The 16560-nt window shown below is 53.1% G+C and overlaps 1 protein-coding gene across 7 annotated transcripts; it reads left to right on the top strand.

The window, feature by feature from the left end:
- Nucleotides 1–85: 85 nt before the first annotated feature.
- On the top strand, nucleotides 86–5653 carry CTDSP1 (CTD small phosphatase 1). 7 transcript variants are annotated; one of them, XM_080669443.1, is made up of 7 exons: nucleotides 86–423; nucleotides 1682–1845; nucleotides 2231–2335; nucleotides 2448–2504; nucleotides 3133–3225; nucleotides 3335–3520; nucleotides 4032–5653. In XM_080669443.1, exons 1-7 carry the CDS (start codon nucleotides 357–359, stop codon nucleotides 4158–4160), a joined length of 801 nt encoding a protein of 266 aa, XP_080525569.1. In that variant the 5' UTR covers nucleotides 86–356; the 3' UTR covers nucleotides 4161–5653. The 7 variants fall into 7 exon arrangements, with proteins under 7 accessions (XP_080525569.1, XP_080525570.1, XP_080525571.1 ...); XM_080669444.1 differs by having other exon boundaries at nucleotides 2234–2335; XM_080669445.1 differs by having other exon boundaries at nucleotides 1682–1830.
- Nucleotides 5654–16560: the final 10907 nt, after the last annotated feature.

Genomic DNA, 16560 nt, shown 5'->3' on the forward strand with positions numbered 1-16560 from the left:
GACCCGCCTCCCCACCCGCGGAGTCGCGCCGGCCCAGGAGTGGTGAAAGCCGCGGCCGAGTCCAGGTCACGCCGAAGCCGTTGCCCTTTTAAGGGGGAGCCTTGAAACGGCGCCCGGGTTCCATGTTTGCATCCGCCTCGCGGGGAGGAAACTCCATGTTGTAACAAAGTTTCCTCCGCGCCCCCTCCCTCCCCCTCCCCCTAAGAACCTGGCTCCCCTCCCCTCTGAAGCTCGCGGGGATCCCTCCCTCCCACCCTCCCCTCCCCCCCGCGCCCCGATTCCGGCCCGAGCCGGGGGGGAGGCCGGGCGCCGGCGTCGGGGCCAGAGTCCGGCCGGAGCGCAGCGCGCCGGGCCCCATGGACAGCTCGGCCGTCATTACTCAGATCAGCAAGGAGGAGGCGCGGGGCCCGCTGCGGGGCAAAGGTACTGGGGCGGCGCGGAGGGGCCACCAGGAGGTGCCGCGGGGGGAAGGGAGGTGGCCAGGACCCTCCCCGGGCCGCCGCCGCCGCCCCGGGAGCCCGCCTGGCAGCGGGAGGAGCGGGGAGAGTTTGAAACCGGGAAGCTGCACGGGGCGGGGTCGGCGCCTCTGGGCGCTCCCGTGTGCTTGCGGGGAAGCTGAGGCAGGAGTGGACATGGGGCTCCGTCAGGGTCTCCCGGCCGGCGGTGCGCAGTGCCCGGGAGGAGCCCCCCCGCTCCCCCTCCCTTAGCGCCGGCGGGGCTGGGAGGTGCGGGGTGTGGAGGGCGCCCGCGGCCGCCCTGAGATCCCGCCCACCACCCCCTGGGCTCGGTCTGGTCCGGGTGCGGGAGGGGCGCGAGGTGACAGCGGGCTGGGAGGGTGGGAGGATCTCCCGCCAACACTCAGCCACGATTCCTACAAACTTTCGCGTCACGCGTGGCGGCGCCAAGCCCCTTGGGCACAGAGCGGAGCAACCACTTCTGAGAGTTGCGCGCGCGCTCGCGGCGTCGCGGCTGCAGACCGTGGGCGCCGGGCCTGTGCACACAAGTTCCGACCCGGGGAGCCGGCCGACCGCCTTGGCGGGGTCCCGGGGTGGGGGTCTGGGCTGGAGGCCCGCCCCTCCCCGTCCGGGGATTGACTGCAGAGGCTGGGAGTCCTTCCCGGTCAGCCCACCTGGCCTGCGCCTCGCTCCTCCCCGGGGGCCGGGGCTGGGGGCGGGGCGGATGGAGAATGAGCTGTCAATCAGCCGGTGGATACGCGGCTCTAGGTTGGAGGTTGGGGCGGGAAGGCGGGGTCGCGGTGGCCCGGGTCCACCCCCTGCCTCTCGATCCAGCTTCAGATCTGAGAGGACTTTGGACTCACCGGGGCTGAGAGTATGGAAGGAGGGCGGGAGTGGACCCCAGGTCCCGGCCCTCCTGGGCCTCACTAAGCAGGGGCTACTCAGGTAAGGTGGGTGTCAGGAGGCGCCCCAAGTGGGGCTGATACCTCAGCAGTGGTGGAGGCTGGGAGGAAAAGATAGGACCCTTGGTACCCACTCCAGTCAGCCCACTCCCTAATGTGGGTACCTCTGTACCCACACTGGAATGACTTGTGAAAGCAGAGGGGTGGCCTGGAGCCATCCTAATGTGTCTCCCTCAGTGAAGGGGGGGTATGGCCAGACCCTCAGAGCCCAGGCCTGGCACCGGGGTACATATGCATGCCCCACCTTGAGCCTCCCTGTTTCAGGTGACCAGAAGTCATCCGCTTCTCAGAAGCCCCGAAGCCGGGGCATATTCCACTCACTTTTCTGCTGCGTCTGCCGGGATGATGGGGAGGCCCTGCCCACCCACAGTGGGGCACCCCTGCTTGTGGAGGAAAACGGAGCTGTTCCCAAGGTGCGTGGTGGCCAGGTGAGGGCTGCAGGGCATCTGGGCTCGGCCTTGAGGTGGGTTAGGGGAAAGGGTTTTTCTTGACCAGGCTGCAGGCCCTGGAAGGTCTGTCTACCCAGCTTGTCACCTGAAAGCTCCAAGAACTCCACCAAGGGAATTCTAAATGTCCCCGTCGTAGGTGGACGCTGTTTTCCCTGCCTTGATTTCCCAGGTGGGGAAGTGAGGCCCAGAGAGCCAGGCGGCCTACCCTGGCTCCAGAGTTGGCAGGGGCAAATCTGGGAAGAGGGTGGTCTCTCCCATGTCCCTGTGACTTCCCAGCTAGAGGGCTGCAGGAGGGAAGACTTGTATGAAGAAATGATGGGGGTATGAGAGAGGTGCCCCCAGCCAGCCCCACTCATCCCCACAGCAGACCCCAGTCCAGTATCTGCTCCCCGAGGCCAAGGCCCAGGACTCAGACAAGATCTGCGTGGTCATCGACCTGGATGAGACCCTGGTGCACAGCTCCTTCAAGGTGGGCCCTGCCCAGCAGCCCCCAGCCCTGGGTTCGGAGGGGGCCTGCCCTGGCCTGGGAGGGCAGTCTGGGCAGGCCTCGCCACAGCTCCAGCCGCTCTTTTCCCCCATAGCCAGTGAACAATGCTGACTTCATCATCCCCGTGGAGATCGATGGGGTTGTCCACCAGGTGAGGGGTCGGGTACTGGGGGGAGGCAGTAGGCTTGGCATCTGCTGTTCAGACAGGCTTTTTCCACAAATCCTGAGAGCTCCGTATAGGTCTTTGGTAGATGTGGAATGTCAGAGGCCCAGAGAGGGTGTGAGACTTATCCAAGGTCACACAGATCCTCAGGGACTTGACTCTAAGGCCTGCGGGGAATGGGCTTCTTCTTGGCGCCCCCTTACCCCACCTTGCCCGGGACCCAGTTCAAGTAATTCAGGATAGGTTGTGTGCTGTCCAGCCTGTTCTCCATTACTTGGCTCGGGGGTCGGTGCCCTGCAGCCTTGGGGTAAGGAGGCTGCCCCAGGTCCCTCCATTTGGCTGAGGCCGTGGTGGGGGAAGGGCCTGGAATTAGTGATGCCCCTTGAGGCAGGGCCAGAAGCCTGGAACTCAGAGGTTCATTTTGATCCTCTTCTGAGAGGGGGGTGGTTTCCCTAGCAGCAGTTGGGGTGGCTGGTCAAGTGGAGCCCCTGTAGGACCTGGGACCAGCCTGCCCCCTGTGCTCCTCCGCCTCCTTCACTGGCTTCCTCCAAGCCCCCTGCCACCCCCCTACTCCCAGCCTGAGGCCCAGCAGTCCCCTCACTGGCCCACCCCCCAGGTCTATGTGCTGAAGCGGCCCTATGTGGACGAGTTCCTGCAGCGAATGGGTGAGCTCTTCGAGTGCGTGCTGTTCACTGCCAGTCTGGCCAAGGTGAGTGAAGGGCTCCTGGCACAACCCTCCCCTCCTCACCAGGATGTGGCCTCTGGGCAGTGACCCCTGGATCACTCTTGGCCCCAGATGACTCACCTCCCGTCCACAGTATGCAGACCCAGTAGCTGACCTGCTGGACAAGTGGGGGGCCTTCCGAGCACGGCTGTTTCGTGAGTCGTGTGTCTTCCACCGGGGGAACTATGTCAAGGACCTGAGCAGGCTGGGCCGAGACTTGCGGCGGGTGCTTATCTTGGACAACTCACCTGCCTCCTATGTCTTCCATCCGGACAATGCCGTGAGTGCCGTGCAGGACCTGGACAGGGGGCTGGGGCCCAAGAAAAGGGTCAGTCCATTTGGGCTTCCCCCCACCTCTGCTCCCAAGCTGGGTGGTTTCCCAGGCCTGGTGCCTTCCCATTCCTCCCTCTCATAGACCTGTGCCCACTCGCCCCATACTTTATTGATCATTCAGATCACTCTGCTTGCTGGGCATTGGAGCAGTTGCAATTTTTTAAGCAGCTAGTTGTGACCAGTTAGTGGGTCACAAAAATACTTAGTTGGGGTTTTGAAAAAAATGAAATAAAATAGGAAATATCAGAGTGCTTTGCACACAGTTAGATTAAGTTTCATTTCATAAAATTGTTGCTTTGTTATTATATATGTAAATGTAATTTACTGGGTGCTGCTGTCAAAATATTTGAAAACTGTGGGTAAGGGGCTTCAAGGAGATAGCCCACCGAGCCATGGGTGCTCAGGGGTGGACTGCATATTCTGCGTGCAGAGTGGTGACCCTACACTCATCTGCCCAGGTACCAGTGGCCTCGTGGTTTGACAACATGAATGACACAGAGCTCCATGACCTTCTGCCCTTCTTCGAGCAGCTCAGCCGAGTGGATGACGTGTACTCAGTGCTCAGGCAGCCAAGGCCTGGCAGCTAGTGAGGCGCCCTGGGGCCAGGACCTGCCCCTGACCACACCTACACCTTTCACACATGGACTCTTCCTTAGGAAAACCCAGCAGCCTGGGCCACCTCAGTGCCATGGGGAAGTGGGCGTCTCCCCCACCAGCCTGGCCAGGCTGTGAAGGGGCAGCAGGCTGCACAGAGGGCAATGAGACCCTGGGTCCCTGTGTCAGTGCCTTAGAACCTCCTCGCTCTTCTTGGGGGACCTACGAGGCCCTGCATGCCACTCCCCCTTTCTCTTTCTATGCTGCCATGTTTCTCTGCTGCCAAGTTGGGCCTCTTGGCCCTTTTCGGTTCTGCTTGGGGGAGGGGCAGGGTTCCTGCTGCCCCATGCCTTGGGCCCCAGCCTAGGAGCGTGGACACCAAGTGCCTTGCATAGAGCCCTCTCCCCCTGGTTTTCCCAGGGCCAGGTCAGGTCAGCTCTTGCCTGGAATAGTCTCCAGACTGTTGGTCGAAGAGAAACTAGTCCTCACACCTCTTCCCTGGGGACTGATGCAGACCCCACCACCTCTGCCTCGGAGGGCACAGGAGGGGAGAAGATCAGTTACCACTTGTGAGAGCAGCAGGGGTTTGTCCTTCAGGACCGAGTCCTGCTTCTCTGGACTCCTCAGCTGAGGACTGCTCCCCATATCACCCAAGGCTCTGGGGCTTGGCTCCCCCAGCTCCAAGTGTGGGGGCATAAGCAGGACCCCTTTATGGTGCCATATAAATATGTATATGTGTATATAGATTTTTAGGGGAAGGAGAGGGGTAAGGGTTGGATTAGAGACAGCCCTTCCTCACCCCTTTCCCAGGCCCATAAATTGGGAGGGAGGAAAAGAATTTTTACATTCTTAAACTGCTATTTTCTGAATGAAACAAGCTAGGCCAAGGGGCCCTAGGCCCTGTCCTCTGTCCCACACACCCTCTTTGCTTCATTTAAAACATTTATTGAGCACCTTCTCTGTGCCCAGCCTGTGCTAGGCCAACCAGCTGAGTGTGTGCGCAAGGGGAGGGTGGTATCTCCCCACCACCCACCCCATACTTCACCCGTGCCTTTAGGGGATCTGTAGGAGGTGGGACACTTCTTGTGGGGTTTGGGGGGGTATTCCTGCCAAACTACACCCCTCCTCCATGCCAGCCCACTCTCTGCAGCCCCCTGCCTCATCCCCTGCTGGCTGAGGGCTGTTCCCAGGACATCTGCCTTCCAGCTCTGCCTCCTTTACCTGGAATCCCTCCGCCAAATGCTGAGTCTGGAGGTCAAGGCCTTGGGCTGTTCCCAGGGCCTAACAGTTAAGGGGACCCACATATCAGTGCCAAGGGGGATGTCAAATGGAGATGTCCTTGTTTCCCACCTACCCCCAGCTGGGGGGTGGGTGGGAGGGAGGACATGGCTGGTCTGAATCTGATGACCCTCTCATTTAAGTGCCTTCTCTGTGTTAGAGAGCCCCTCAAGTGTGATGCGAACTAAAGAGAAAGCCAGACCCCCCCAACCTGCCTCTGTGGTTATTGGCTGGGCGGTGAAGTGGGTGAGTGATTGTGTCCCATGAAGCCGCATTCCACTTCAGCTAACCCTTTGGAGGGATGACGGTGGTCCTGGAGGCTGCCCTACCCTCCTGGGCTGCAAGTGTGAAAGTGCAAGAATGACCCGAGTACCGTTTAATTTTCCTGCTTCTCTCAGCCTCAGTTATCTGGTCTGCAAAATGGAGATCGCCACTCTGCAGAACCGATTAAATGCCTGCCCTTGGAGGACTCCATAAGATTAGCTCAAAAGCTAAGCATTAATGCGTCCCTAGGCGAGGCCCCTGGAAGGTATTTGGAGACGGAAGGGGTGGGGTCTCTGCCCCGGAGCGAAGGGGAGGAGTTCGTGGGCCCCCGAGGGGGTAGGGGGGGGCGGGGCGGGGTAGTAGGAAGCCAAGTTCTACTCCAAAGGGAAGAACTTTGAACGAGGCTGACGTGGGCCTCCCGGCTGCTTCGTGGGAAGGGCTGGCAGGCTCTGAGGCGTTGGGGACTCTGGGGAGATGGGCGCCCCTTCCCCCACCTGCCCCACCGCGGCCTCCCGCTGGCCGCGCCCTTGCACGAGCCTCCGGCCCACTTCCTGCCCCCGCCCGTCCAGCCCTGGCAGCACTTCCTTTGCAAAACTGGGCAGCCCCAGGCCCTGGCAGGAAGTGCCCTCCCGCCCCGCCCTCTCCTGCTTCCCACGGTGGCCACTAGAGGCCTCTCCGACCTCGCTGGGATTCCGCTGCACCTGGGCCTCCGTGACCTGCCCCCACACCAACCCTGGGGGGCTGGAAAGATGAACATTTCTCCACCCCTCTCCCGGGGTTGACCGCCTTCCCCCCTCTTCCCTCCCCCCCCCCCCCCCGCCCCACACACACACAGGGGAGAAGGGAGATCTGCCCCTTCCAAAGGTTGGGGCCTGCCCTTCCACCCCCAACCTCTCATCCCCTTGTGAATCCAGCCTCAAGCCTTCCTCCTGGTGTCCCAGATGCTGACCTGCCCCCCAAGTCTCTGAGGGTGACCTGCCACGTGTATGATACTGCCCCTTTTCCTTCCCTCGCCCCACTCCCCTGTTCCCTGGTAGAAAAGTGCTGGGAAGCACCAACCTGGGAAGAAAACCTGAGTTCCCTCAGTTCCATCAGCTCCCATGTGAGCTGGAGCCTCGGAGCCTTTGGCGGAGTTAAGGCCCAGATGGCCTGCTTCTGCCGTTGTCTTCCGTGGGGTCCCACTGGATTTCCTGCTCTCCATGCAAACACTAGTCCCTCAGATTTGCATCCCACAGAGGCCAGGGATTCACCGGGGCTCCCAACTTTGAATGAGACCGCAGTCAGCCTTTCCCACCCACCCTTCACCCACAAAGTTCAAGGTAACCACATATACCTGCACTTCCTGTGTGCCGGGCACATTGCCAGGACTGGGGACACGCCATGACTAGGACATGCCTCTGCTCTCAAGGAACTCACACTCTAGTGTGGAGAAAGACACCTGAACAGATAGATGATCTAAAACCTGAAATGCTGTAAATGTAGTTTGAGGAAGAACATGGAAGGCCGGGTGGGAGCACAGGGGACACCTCACCTGGCCTGGGTGGCCATGCAGGGTTTGGAAAATGCATCCTGAGGAAATGAGGCTAAGAGGAGTTTGGAAAGGAGGAGTGAATCAGGTGATGGTGGCCTTAGCAAGGAGATGCACCAGAAAGGAAGCCAAAGAGCCAGGAGCCCGCCACAGCAGGGAGTGTGGGAAATGACAACAATTTTGGAATTGTACACAGCCAGGGGAGGTGGGAAATGACACTGCAGAAGGCAGGAGGGGCCAGATAATGCAGATCTATAGGCCCGCCAAGGGAGTGGCCTTTTTTCTTGCAGGCAGTGGGTGTCTTTGAGGGACACGGGGACACTAACCAGGAAAGAGGTGTGCTCAATCTTGGCAGCTTCACGTTGGAAGATAAGTCAGGGGTATGGGACAGAAGACCTTTCTGAGAGACCTCAGCTGTGGAGGATGGAGAATGAAGACTTAAACTGGGGCACAGAGGCAGAGTGAAAAGAAGGATGGATGTGAGCTAGGAGATAAACTTGACAGGAAGCTGTGGCTGGTTGGCCCTAGGGACTGGGTTGGAGGTTTTGGAGATGTCAGCTGTGAAAATGACAGACCGGTATGGAACAGACATTCTCTATTTGCCTGTTACACACACGTACACACACAGAGCAGAGGGACCAGGCATCTGATACACTCCTGTTGGCAGGAGTATAAACTGGTACAACCTCTTTGGAGAGTGATTTGACACTATTATTTTTTCAAAAGTAATTTTTAGCCCAGGCTGGGTAGCTCAGTTGGTTAGAGCATTGTCCAGATATACGAAGGTTGAAGGTTTGATCCCCAGTGAAGGCACATACAAGAATCAACCAATGAATGCATAAATAAGTGGAACAACAAATTGATGTTTCTTCCTTCCTCTTTTTTTCTAAAATCAATTAAAAAAGAAAAACAATTATCCATATATTTTTTTAAATTTTTAGCAGACATCCTTTGATGCAGCAATTCCACTGTTAGGAATTTATGCTGTAGAAAGATGCATCTATCCTATCCAATAAAAGAGTAATATGCAAATTGACCACACCTCTGCTACACCCACAAGCCATGCCCACCAGCCAATCAGGAGCGAATATACAAATAAACTCAACCAAGATGGCTACAGCCACAGAGAGCAGGAGGGAGGCTTGGGTTTCCCCGGCAATGGAGGAAGCCAAGCTTTCCGCCTGCCCTTGCCAGCCTAGGCCTCCACTCAAGGCTACAAAGTTTCAATGATAGAAGATACATAAATCCAAACAGAAATGGCGGCAGCCACAGAGCTGGAAAGAGCAGGAGGCTAGGGTTGCCCCCGGTGATTGAGGAAGCCAAGCTTTCTGCACACCCTGGCCGGCCCAGGCCTCCGCTTAAGGCTACAAAGTTTCAATTATAGAAAATACATAAATTCCCAACAGAAATGGCTGCAGCCTCGGAGCAAGCAGAAGGCTTGGCTCCGCTCCAGGCTACAAAGTTTCAATTATAGAAGATAAATAAACCCCAGATACCAGGGCCTCCACTTGGGTCGCCAGGGGGCGTGGCCAGCCTGCAAACCACCACAGGCCCCTCGCCCAGGCCGCCCCACGCCCCAAGGGAACCCCCACCCTGATCCAGGACACCCTTCAGGGCAAACCAGCTGGCCCCCACATGTGCACCAGGCCTCTATCCTATCTAATAAAAGAGTAATATGCAGATTGACCATCACTCCAACACACAAGATGGCTGCCCCCATGTGGACACAAGATGGCCACCACAAGATGGCCAGCAAGGGAGGGCAGTTTGGAGGGACCAGGCCTGCAAGGGAGGGCAGTTGGGGGCAATCAAGCCTGCAGGGGAGGGCAGTTAGGGGTGACCAAGCCGGCAGAGGAGGGAAGTTGGGGGCAACCAGGCCTGCAGGGAAAGGCAGTTGGGAGGGACCCAGGTCTGCAGGGGAGAGCAGTTGGGGGGACCAGGCCTGCAGGGGAGGGCAGTTAGGGGTGACCAGGCCTGCAGGGGAGGGCAGTTAGGGGCAATCAGGCTGGCAGGGGAGCAGTTAGGCATCAATCAGGCTGGCAGGGGAGTGGTTAGGGGTTGATCAGGCTGGCAGGCAAAAGCGGTTAGGGGCAATCAGGAAGGCAGTCAGGTGAGTAGTTGGGAGCCAGCAGTCCTGGATTGTGATAGGGATGTCCGACTGCCCGTTTAGGCCCAACCCCACAGAGATCGGGCCTAAACGGGCAGTCGGACATCCCTCAAGGGGTCCCAGATTGGAGAGGGTGCAGGCTGGGCTGAGGGACACCACCCCCCCATGCATGAATTTCATGCACCGGGCCTCTAGTATATGTATAAAAGCATAATATGCAAATTGTCCCCATAGGAGTTTGACCAGGAGACCAGGAGTAGGATTGCTTGCTATGACATGTGCTGACCACCAGGGGGCAGTGCAGAATGAAGGAAGGTCCTGGCCAGCAGCCGGTAGCTGGGGAAGGGAGGCCCTGCCTGGCAGCTGGAAGGCCCTGATCAGCCCTGATTGCCAGCCAGGCCTAGGGACCCTACCTTTGCACCAATTTCATGCACCAGGCCTCTAGTATACATATAACTTTGTATGTATCTAGTATTAATTGCATCCTTGTTTTAAATAGCAAAACACTTGAAACAACCTAAGTGTCCACCAGTGAGGGGCTGGTTAAGTAAATCTTGCTCTATCTATACCAGAGAATACCATGCAGTCATGGAAAACAGTGAGGTGGAACTATCCAAGCAGATATAGAATGATCTCCAAGATAGACCGGTAAAAGAAACAAAGTAAGATTTATAACAATAGTGTGGTGTATTCCCATTAAAGAACAATATAAAGATAGACAAATATACATATATATTTTTGTTTACTCCAGTAGGGTAACAAGAAGTGGGAATTGTGGCTAATCCTGGGATGTAATGCTGGAGGACTGGGTGGAACTCAGATATCTAAGATGGGAGGGACACATTTTTACTAACACCTGTTTGTCTTTAATAAATATACCAGGTACATTTATTAATCTTTTAAAAAGTAAAAATCAGTTTAAAACAAAAACAACAGTCAATCTTCTAAACATAACATCAAAACAGAACTCAAATTCCATGTCTTTCCTTCAAATAGTCATTGCATGCCTGTACCAGGCACCAGGGTACAGCAGCGAGCTAAACAGATACTGTAGGGAAAACGGTAAAAAAGTAATTACAAAACAAGAAGAATAAGGTGGTAAATGAAGAATTTTAAACTTTCCTACTGCCCTGGCCAGCATGGCTAAGTTGGTTGGAACGTTGCGAGCGATATTGGGTTTGATCCCAGGTCAAGGTGCATGCAGAAGGCAATCGACCCATGTTTCACTTTCACACCAATGTTTCTCCCTCTTCCCCCTTCCCCTCCCCCTCCCCTTCTCCCTCCCCTCTCCCCTTCCTCTTCCCTCTCCCCCTCCCCCTCCCCTTCCTCCCTCCCCCTCTCTCTCACTCATCCTCTCTCTCTATAACCAATAAAAACATGTCCTCAGGTGACGATTAAAAAACCCCTTTTGTACTGTCAGTGCCAAATTATCACCCCAAGATGACTTATGATTGTAAATGGGGAAAGTGCCTTTATTATTTTTTTAATATATTTTATTGATTTTTTTACAGAGAGGAAGGGAGAGGGATAGAAAGTTAGAAACATCGATGGGAGAGAAACATCGGTCAGCTGCCTCCTGCACACCTCCTACTGGGGATGTCCCTACAACCAAGGTACATGCCCTTGACCAGAATCGAACCCGGGACTCCTCAGTCCACAGGCCGACGCTCTATCCACTGAGCCAAACCGATTAGGGCGAAAGTGCCTTTACAGTGGGAATACTGGCAGTAAGCAACGGAGCAAATTTCGCATTACTCATGCTGGGTCAACTTGACTTCATATATCCCTGAGTCAATGCAATGTGAAGCACACAGTATCACCTTTGCCCGTGCTACTCAAAGTGTGGTTCAAGAATCAGCAGGCACATCAGCTTTCCCCGGGAGCGTGTTAGACAAGCAGGATCTCAGGCCCCACCCCAGACCTACTGAATCAGATTCTGCAGTTTAAGAAGATTCCCAGGTGATTCTTATGATACTACAGTTTGAGAAGCGCTGGCCTTTTTCAAGTATTCTTAAAAATATTTGTTTAACCAGGACTTATCAAACCTTTAGCGGTACTTTCAGTTTGTGGGAAAAATAGGAGGAAGAGGAACAAATTAAATAATACACAAAGATTTAGACAAATCCACAGTGTGAACATTCTACAAGACAACTGTCCTTGACTCAGGTAAGTCCATGTCATAGAAAAAAAAGGCTGGGGGACTGTTCCAGATTTAAAATCACTGAAGAGCCCTGGCCGGTATGGCTCTAAGTTTAGAGCATGAGCTGAGGACCTTCTTGGTTGCAGGTTGGACCTGGCCCCTGTGGGGCACCTGTGGGAGGTAACCAATCAATGTGTCTCACATCTCAGTGTTTCTTTCTCTCTCTCTCCTCCTCTCTCTAAAAAAATCAATGAAAAAAAAAAATCCTCAGGTGAGGATTTAAAATAATACTGAAGATAAAGGAAGATACATAACAATAAAAGGAAATGCAGGATCTTAATTTGATCATGAATCAATAAAAACAGCTGTTAAAGTTCTTATAAGGACAATTGGAGAAATTTGACCATGAACTGGATAGGAGATGATATTATAAATAATTTGTGATACTATTCTCATGTGAAAATTGTATTACAGTTATTTTATTTATTGATTGTTTTTAGAGAGAAAGAGGAAGGGAGCGAGAGAAACATTGATTTGTTGTTCTGCTTATTAATGCATTCATTGGTTGCTTCTTTTTTTTTTTTAAATCCTTATTCAAGAATATATTTTTAAAGAGAGTGCAATGAAGGAGGGAGGGATGGAGAGAAGAAGAGAGAGAAAGAGAGAGAAACATCAATGTGAGAGAGACATATGGATTGAATGCCTCCTGCACATGCCCAACAGGGTTTGAACCTGCAACCCAGTACATGCCCTTGACCAGGGATTGAACCCACAACTTTGGCGTATCAGAACCATGCTCTAACCAACTGGGCTACCTGGCCAGGACCTTGTATTACAGTTATGAAAGAGAATGTCCTTATCCTTAGGAGATGAGTGATAAACTAAATATTTGGGGCTGAATAGCATGATATCTGCAACTTACTTCCAAATACACACACACACACACACACACACATACACACACACAGAGCAAATGAGAATTCTTGAGCCCATCAGTGTTTAAATTGTTATACTATTTTACTATCATTTATATTTTTCTGTTTTTGACTTTTTCATAAAAAAATTGGAAAAAAATTTTAAAAACATAGGTTCTTCTCCAAAATCCTGAGGCTAAATTAAAGGGTAAGCACCAAAGTGGAGTAGAGAATCCCATAAATGACAGGTAGGTTACCAATCAATATATTAAATATATAAGCAATCAACAAATTACTTTAAAATTCATAAAAGAAGACATATCCAATAAATATATTTTAAAATGGTCTATCCCAGTGGTCGGCAAACTCATTAGTCAATGGAGCGGCAAACCGCGGCCCGCGAGCCGCATGTGGCTCCCGAGCCACAGTTTGCCGACCACTGGTCTATCCCACTGGTAATAAAAACTATATATATAAATCAACACAATGCTGATTTTCTTTTGACATTCAAATAGAGATTTTCTTTTTCTTTTTTTTTAGAGTAACCAAACTTTATTTTTAACTTTTTATAATAATTCCTTATTGTTGACAGTATTACATATGTCCTCTTTTTCCCCCCATTGACCTCCTCCAGCCTCCCCCCCCCCCCCCCCGCAACCCCAGGCCCTCACCACCCCATTGTCTGTGGCCATGGGCCATGCATATATGCATACAAAGTTCTTGGTTGATTACTTCCCACCCATTCACCCTTCCCCGCCTTCCCTCTGAGATTCCGCACTCTGTTCCATGCTTCTGTGTCTCTGGATCCACTCCGTTCATCAGTTTATTTTGTTACTTAGATTTCACATATGAGCGAGATCATGTGATACTTGTCTTTCTCTGACTGATTTATTTCACTTAGCATGATACTCTCCAGGTCCCTCCATGCTGTCTCAAAGAGTAAGAGATCCTTCTTTTTTACTGCTGCATAGTATTCCATGATATAAATGTACCACAGCTTTTTTATCCACTCATCTACTGATGGACACTTGGGCTGTTTCCAGATCTTAGCTATTATAAATTGTGCTCCTATGAGTATAGGAGTGTATACATTCTTTCTGATTGGTGTTTTGGGGTTTTTAGGATATATTCCTAGAAGTGGGATCACTGGGTCAAATAGCAGATCCATATTTAATTTTTTGAGGAAACTCCATACAGTTTTCCATAATGGCTGCACCAGTCTGTATTCCCACCAGCAATGTACTAGGGTTCCCTTTTCTCCACATCCTCTCCAGCACTTGTCATTTGTTGATGGTAGCCATTCTGACAGGGGTGAGGTGATACCTAATTTGGACAAAGATTTTCTTAAAAACTGGAGCCCAGGGCTGGGAAGAATGTAGAGAAACAGGCAATCTCCTGTCCTCCTGTCCTGAACATGGGGTTACCAATTAACACAACTTTTCTGGAAGGCAATTTGCTTATTCACATCTTTGACCCAGCCACCCCACTTGTAGGAGTTTATCCTAAAGAAATAATAATGAATGCACTCTAATGGCAAAGATTTAATAATAAGAATATTACCACAGCATTCTTGATAGAATCAAATAATTGGATATAATTTAGAAGTCCGAAAATGAGCTATTGGTTACAGAACTTATGCTATCTAATGGACTGCCATGGGACAATTAAAATGAAGTTTCAAAATAACAAACATGTCACAGAAAAAGATATATGTATGTATGGTAGTTAGCTTCCTCAAGCTCCACGGGCCCTTCCTTTACCTCTAGAACTTGTTTGCTAAGCCCATCTTCTAGGAATTACTTTTTCTGCCTCTGTAATTTACCAGAAATTTCTCTTACAGAAAAAAAAAGTATATATATGTAAATAGATCCATCGATCCATAGATAGGTATCATCCTATATAATAAAAGGCTAATATGCAAATTGTCCCCTGGACCAGGAGTTTGACAGGGAGTTCAACCAGGAGTTCAGCCAGAGGGTGGGGCCAGCCAGCCAACCATCTGCAGCCCCCCCCCCCTCCACTGGTCTGGCCTGATTAACCCCAATCAGGGTGGACTGGCTGGACCCCACCTGTGCACGAATTCGTGCACCGGGCCTCTAGTATACATATAGTACACATACACTGTTGAAAGAAATGCTAACAATGATTTATCTGTAGATTACCTTTGTAGTGGAATTACAGATGAGTTTTTCTTTTCTTTTTGCCTGTTTGTATAATTGAGTGAACATATACTTCTTTTTATTCACAAAAAAGGGTATTATTTTCTTCTTCTTTTTAAATATATATTTTTTTATTTCAGAGAGGAAGGGAGAGGGAGAGAGAGAGAAAGAAACATCAGTGATGAGAGAGAATCATTGATTGGCTGCCTCCTGCACACCCCCTGCTGGGGATTGAGCCCACAACCTGGGCATGTGCCCTTGACTGGAATCGAACCTGGGACCCTTCAGTCTGCAGGTTGATGCTCTATCCACTAAGCCAAACCAGCTAGGGCAAGGGTATTATTTTCAAAAACAAAATCTCAATTGCAGTGTGTTTACGCTTAACAGATTGCACATGAAAGCGCTCACACTTGCACACACATGCACATATGTGCACACATAGAACATCCGGTCTCCAGAACTCGGAGGTGTGGTCAGGAGGAGGGCTGCCCTAGCCCAGCCCACTGCATCTCACTCTCCAGGAGACTGGAGTTCAGAGGTGACAGGAGAATTTCTGCAGGGATGCAGGCTGGAGGGCAGCTTCCCAGGATGCTGAATTTGTGGGCAAAGCCAACTTCTGCACTTGAGAGGGTTGCTCTCCTTTCCCATCCTGAATCCTGGCCCCCAGACTCAGGAGCTGGGAATGGAGACTGGCTGCTGGGAGAGGGTGGCAGAGTCCAAAGGCACTGGTTTATGGCAGCTCATAAATACTCCAGGTGGAGCCTGAAGAGGGGTGGGGGGACAAGAAGAACATTTGTGCCCCCTCTGAGCAAGTGTCATGCCAAGTATAAGAGACCTCTAGGGTGTCAGGGTCCCATCTGTCCTGGAGGGACCCTGAGAGTGAACCTCTGGCTCTGCATCCCTGGCTCTGGGGCTCCATTGCCCCATGAGCCATTCCCCCAGGGGAGGAGGGAGGATTGTGGAGCCTCCTTCCCGGCTCGGTGCTTTCCACCCGCAGTGCGGGCTTGGGCCCTGGGCAGAAATGCACCCCATCCCTGGCAGAATGCGGGAGCCCAGGGTGAGGGACGTGGGGTCTGGTTGTCGAGCTGTCCTTAGGCTCCTGGCTCCCAGGGACCTGCTGGGCACCTGCCTCCCCACCCCCTCACCCATTCTCTCTCTCTCTCAAGGGCCCTATCTTTCCTTATATGGTGAGGGCAGTTCCTAGAGGAGGGGGGTGGGGACAAAGGTCGCTCTCCCGCAGCCAGCTTGCCACAACTCCCTGAGACCTCCCAGGTGGCAGCTGCCTTCTCCAGCCAGGTAAGGCAACCCTGCCGGGGACACGCGGGACCATCGGTGGTGGGAGAGGGCAGGGAGAAGACAGGGTCCCTCGCTTCTCTCTGGCAACATGGGGCCTCCTGAGGGGGAGGCTGGGCGCCCTGGAGTCTGGGAAGAGCCGTGAGCCTGTGGCTCCCTTGGCTTCCAAGTAAAGTCTTGTGCAGGCTCCACCCTGGACCCTGCCTGCCACTAGCCCACGCCTCACTCCAGGTGTCAACCATCCCCATTGCCTGGACCTTAGGAGAATCCAGAGGTGCGGGACTTTGGGACTTAAAATTCTGACAGTCTTGAGCTAGCCAGGACTCACTGCCCTCACTCCTCCGCTCTCTCACCTCTTAATCCATTTCTCTTTCAGCTGAAGTTGTTTCTTTCTCTGTGTCACCATTCCCCTGACACTCCTGGGATCTCAGGACTCTTGTCTCTTGGGTCCTAGGGTGTGATCAGCAGCCATCAGGGATTGAATGGGCAAAGCAGAGGCAGGGGACTGGTGCTTGGCCCTGTTCCACGACCTGCCCCATCTCCCTTCCACCAGGGCCCGTTGTCCCCTAGCCTCACCAGCCACTATGGCCCCAGTCAGCTGAAATGGGAGCAAAGGCAAGAGACAGTCCAGACTAGGGTGTTGGGACATACTGACCACCCCTCCCCAGGAAGCCTGCTCAGGCATCCTCAGGTCCATAGGGGCAGAGGCT

This window comes from Plecotus auritus (assembly GCF_963455305.1).
Source record: "Plecotus auritus genome assembly, chromosome: 5".
Lineage (NCBI taxonomy): Eukaryota > Metazoa > Chordata > Mammalia > Chiroptera > Vespertilionidae > Plecotus > Plecotus auritus.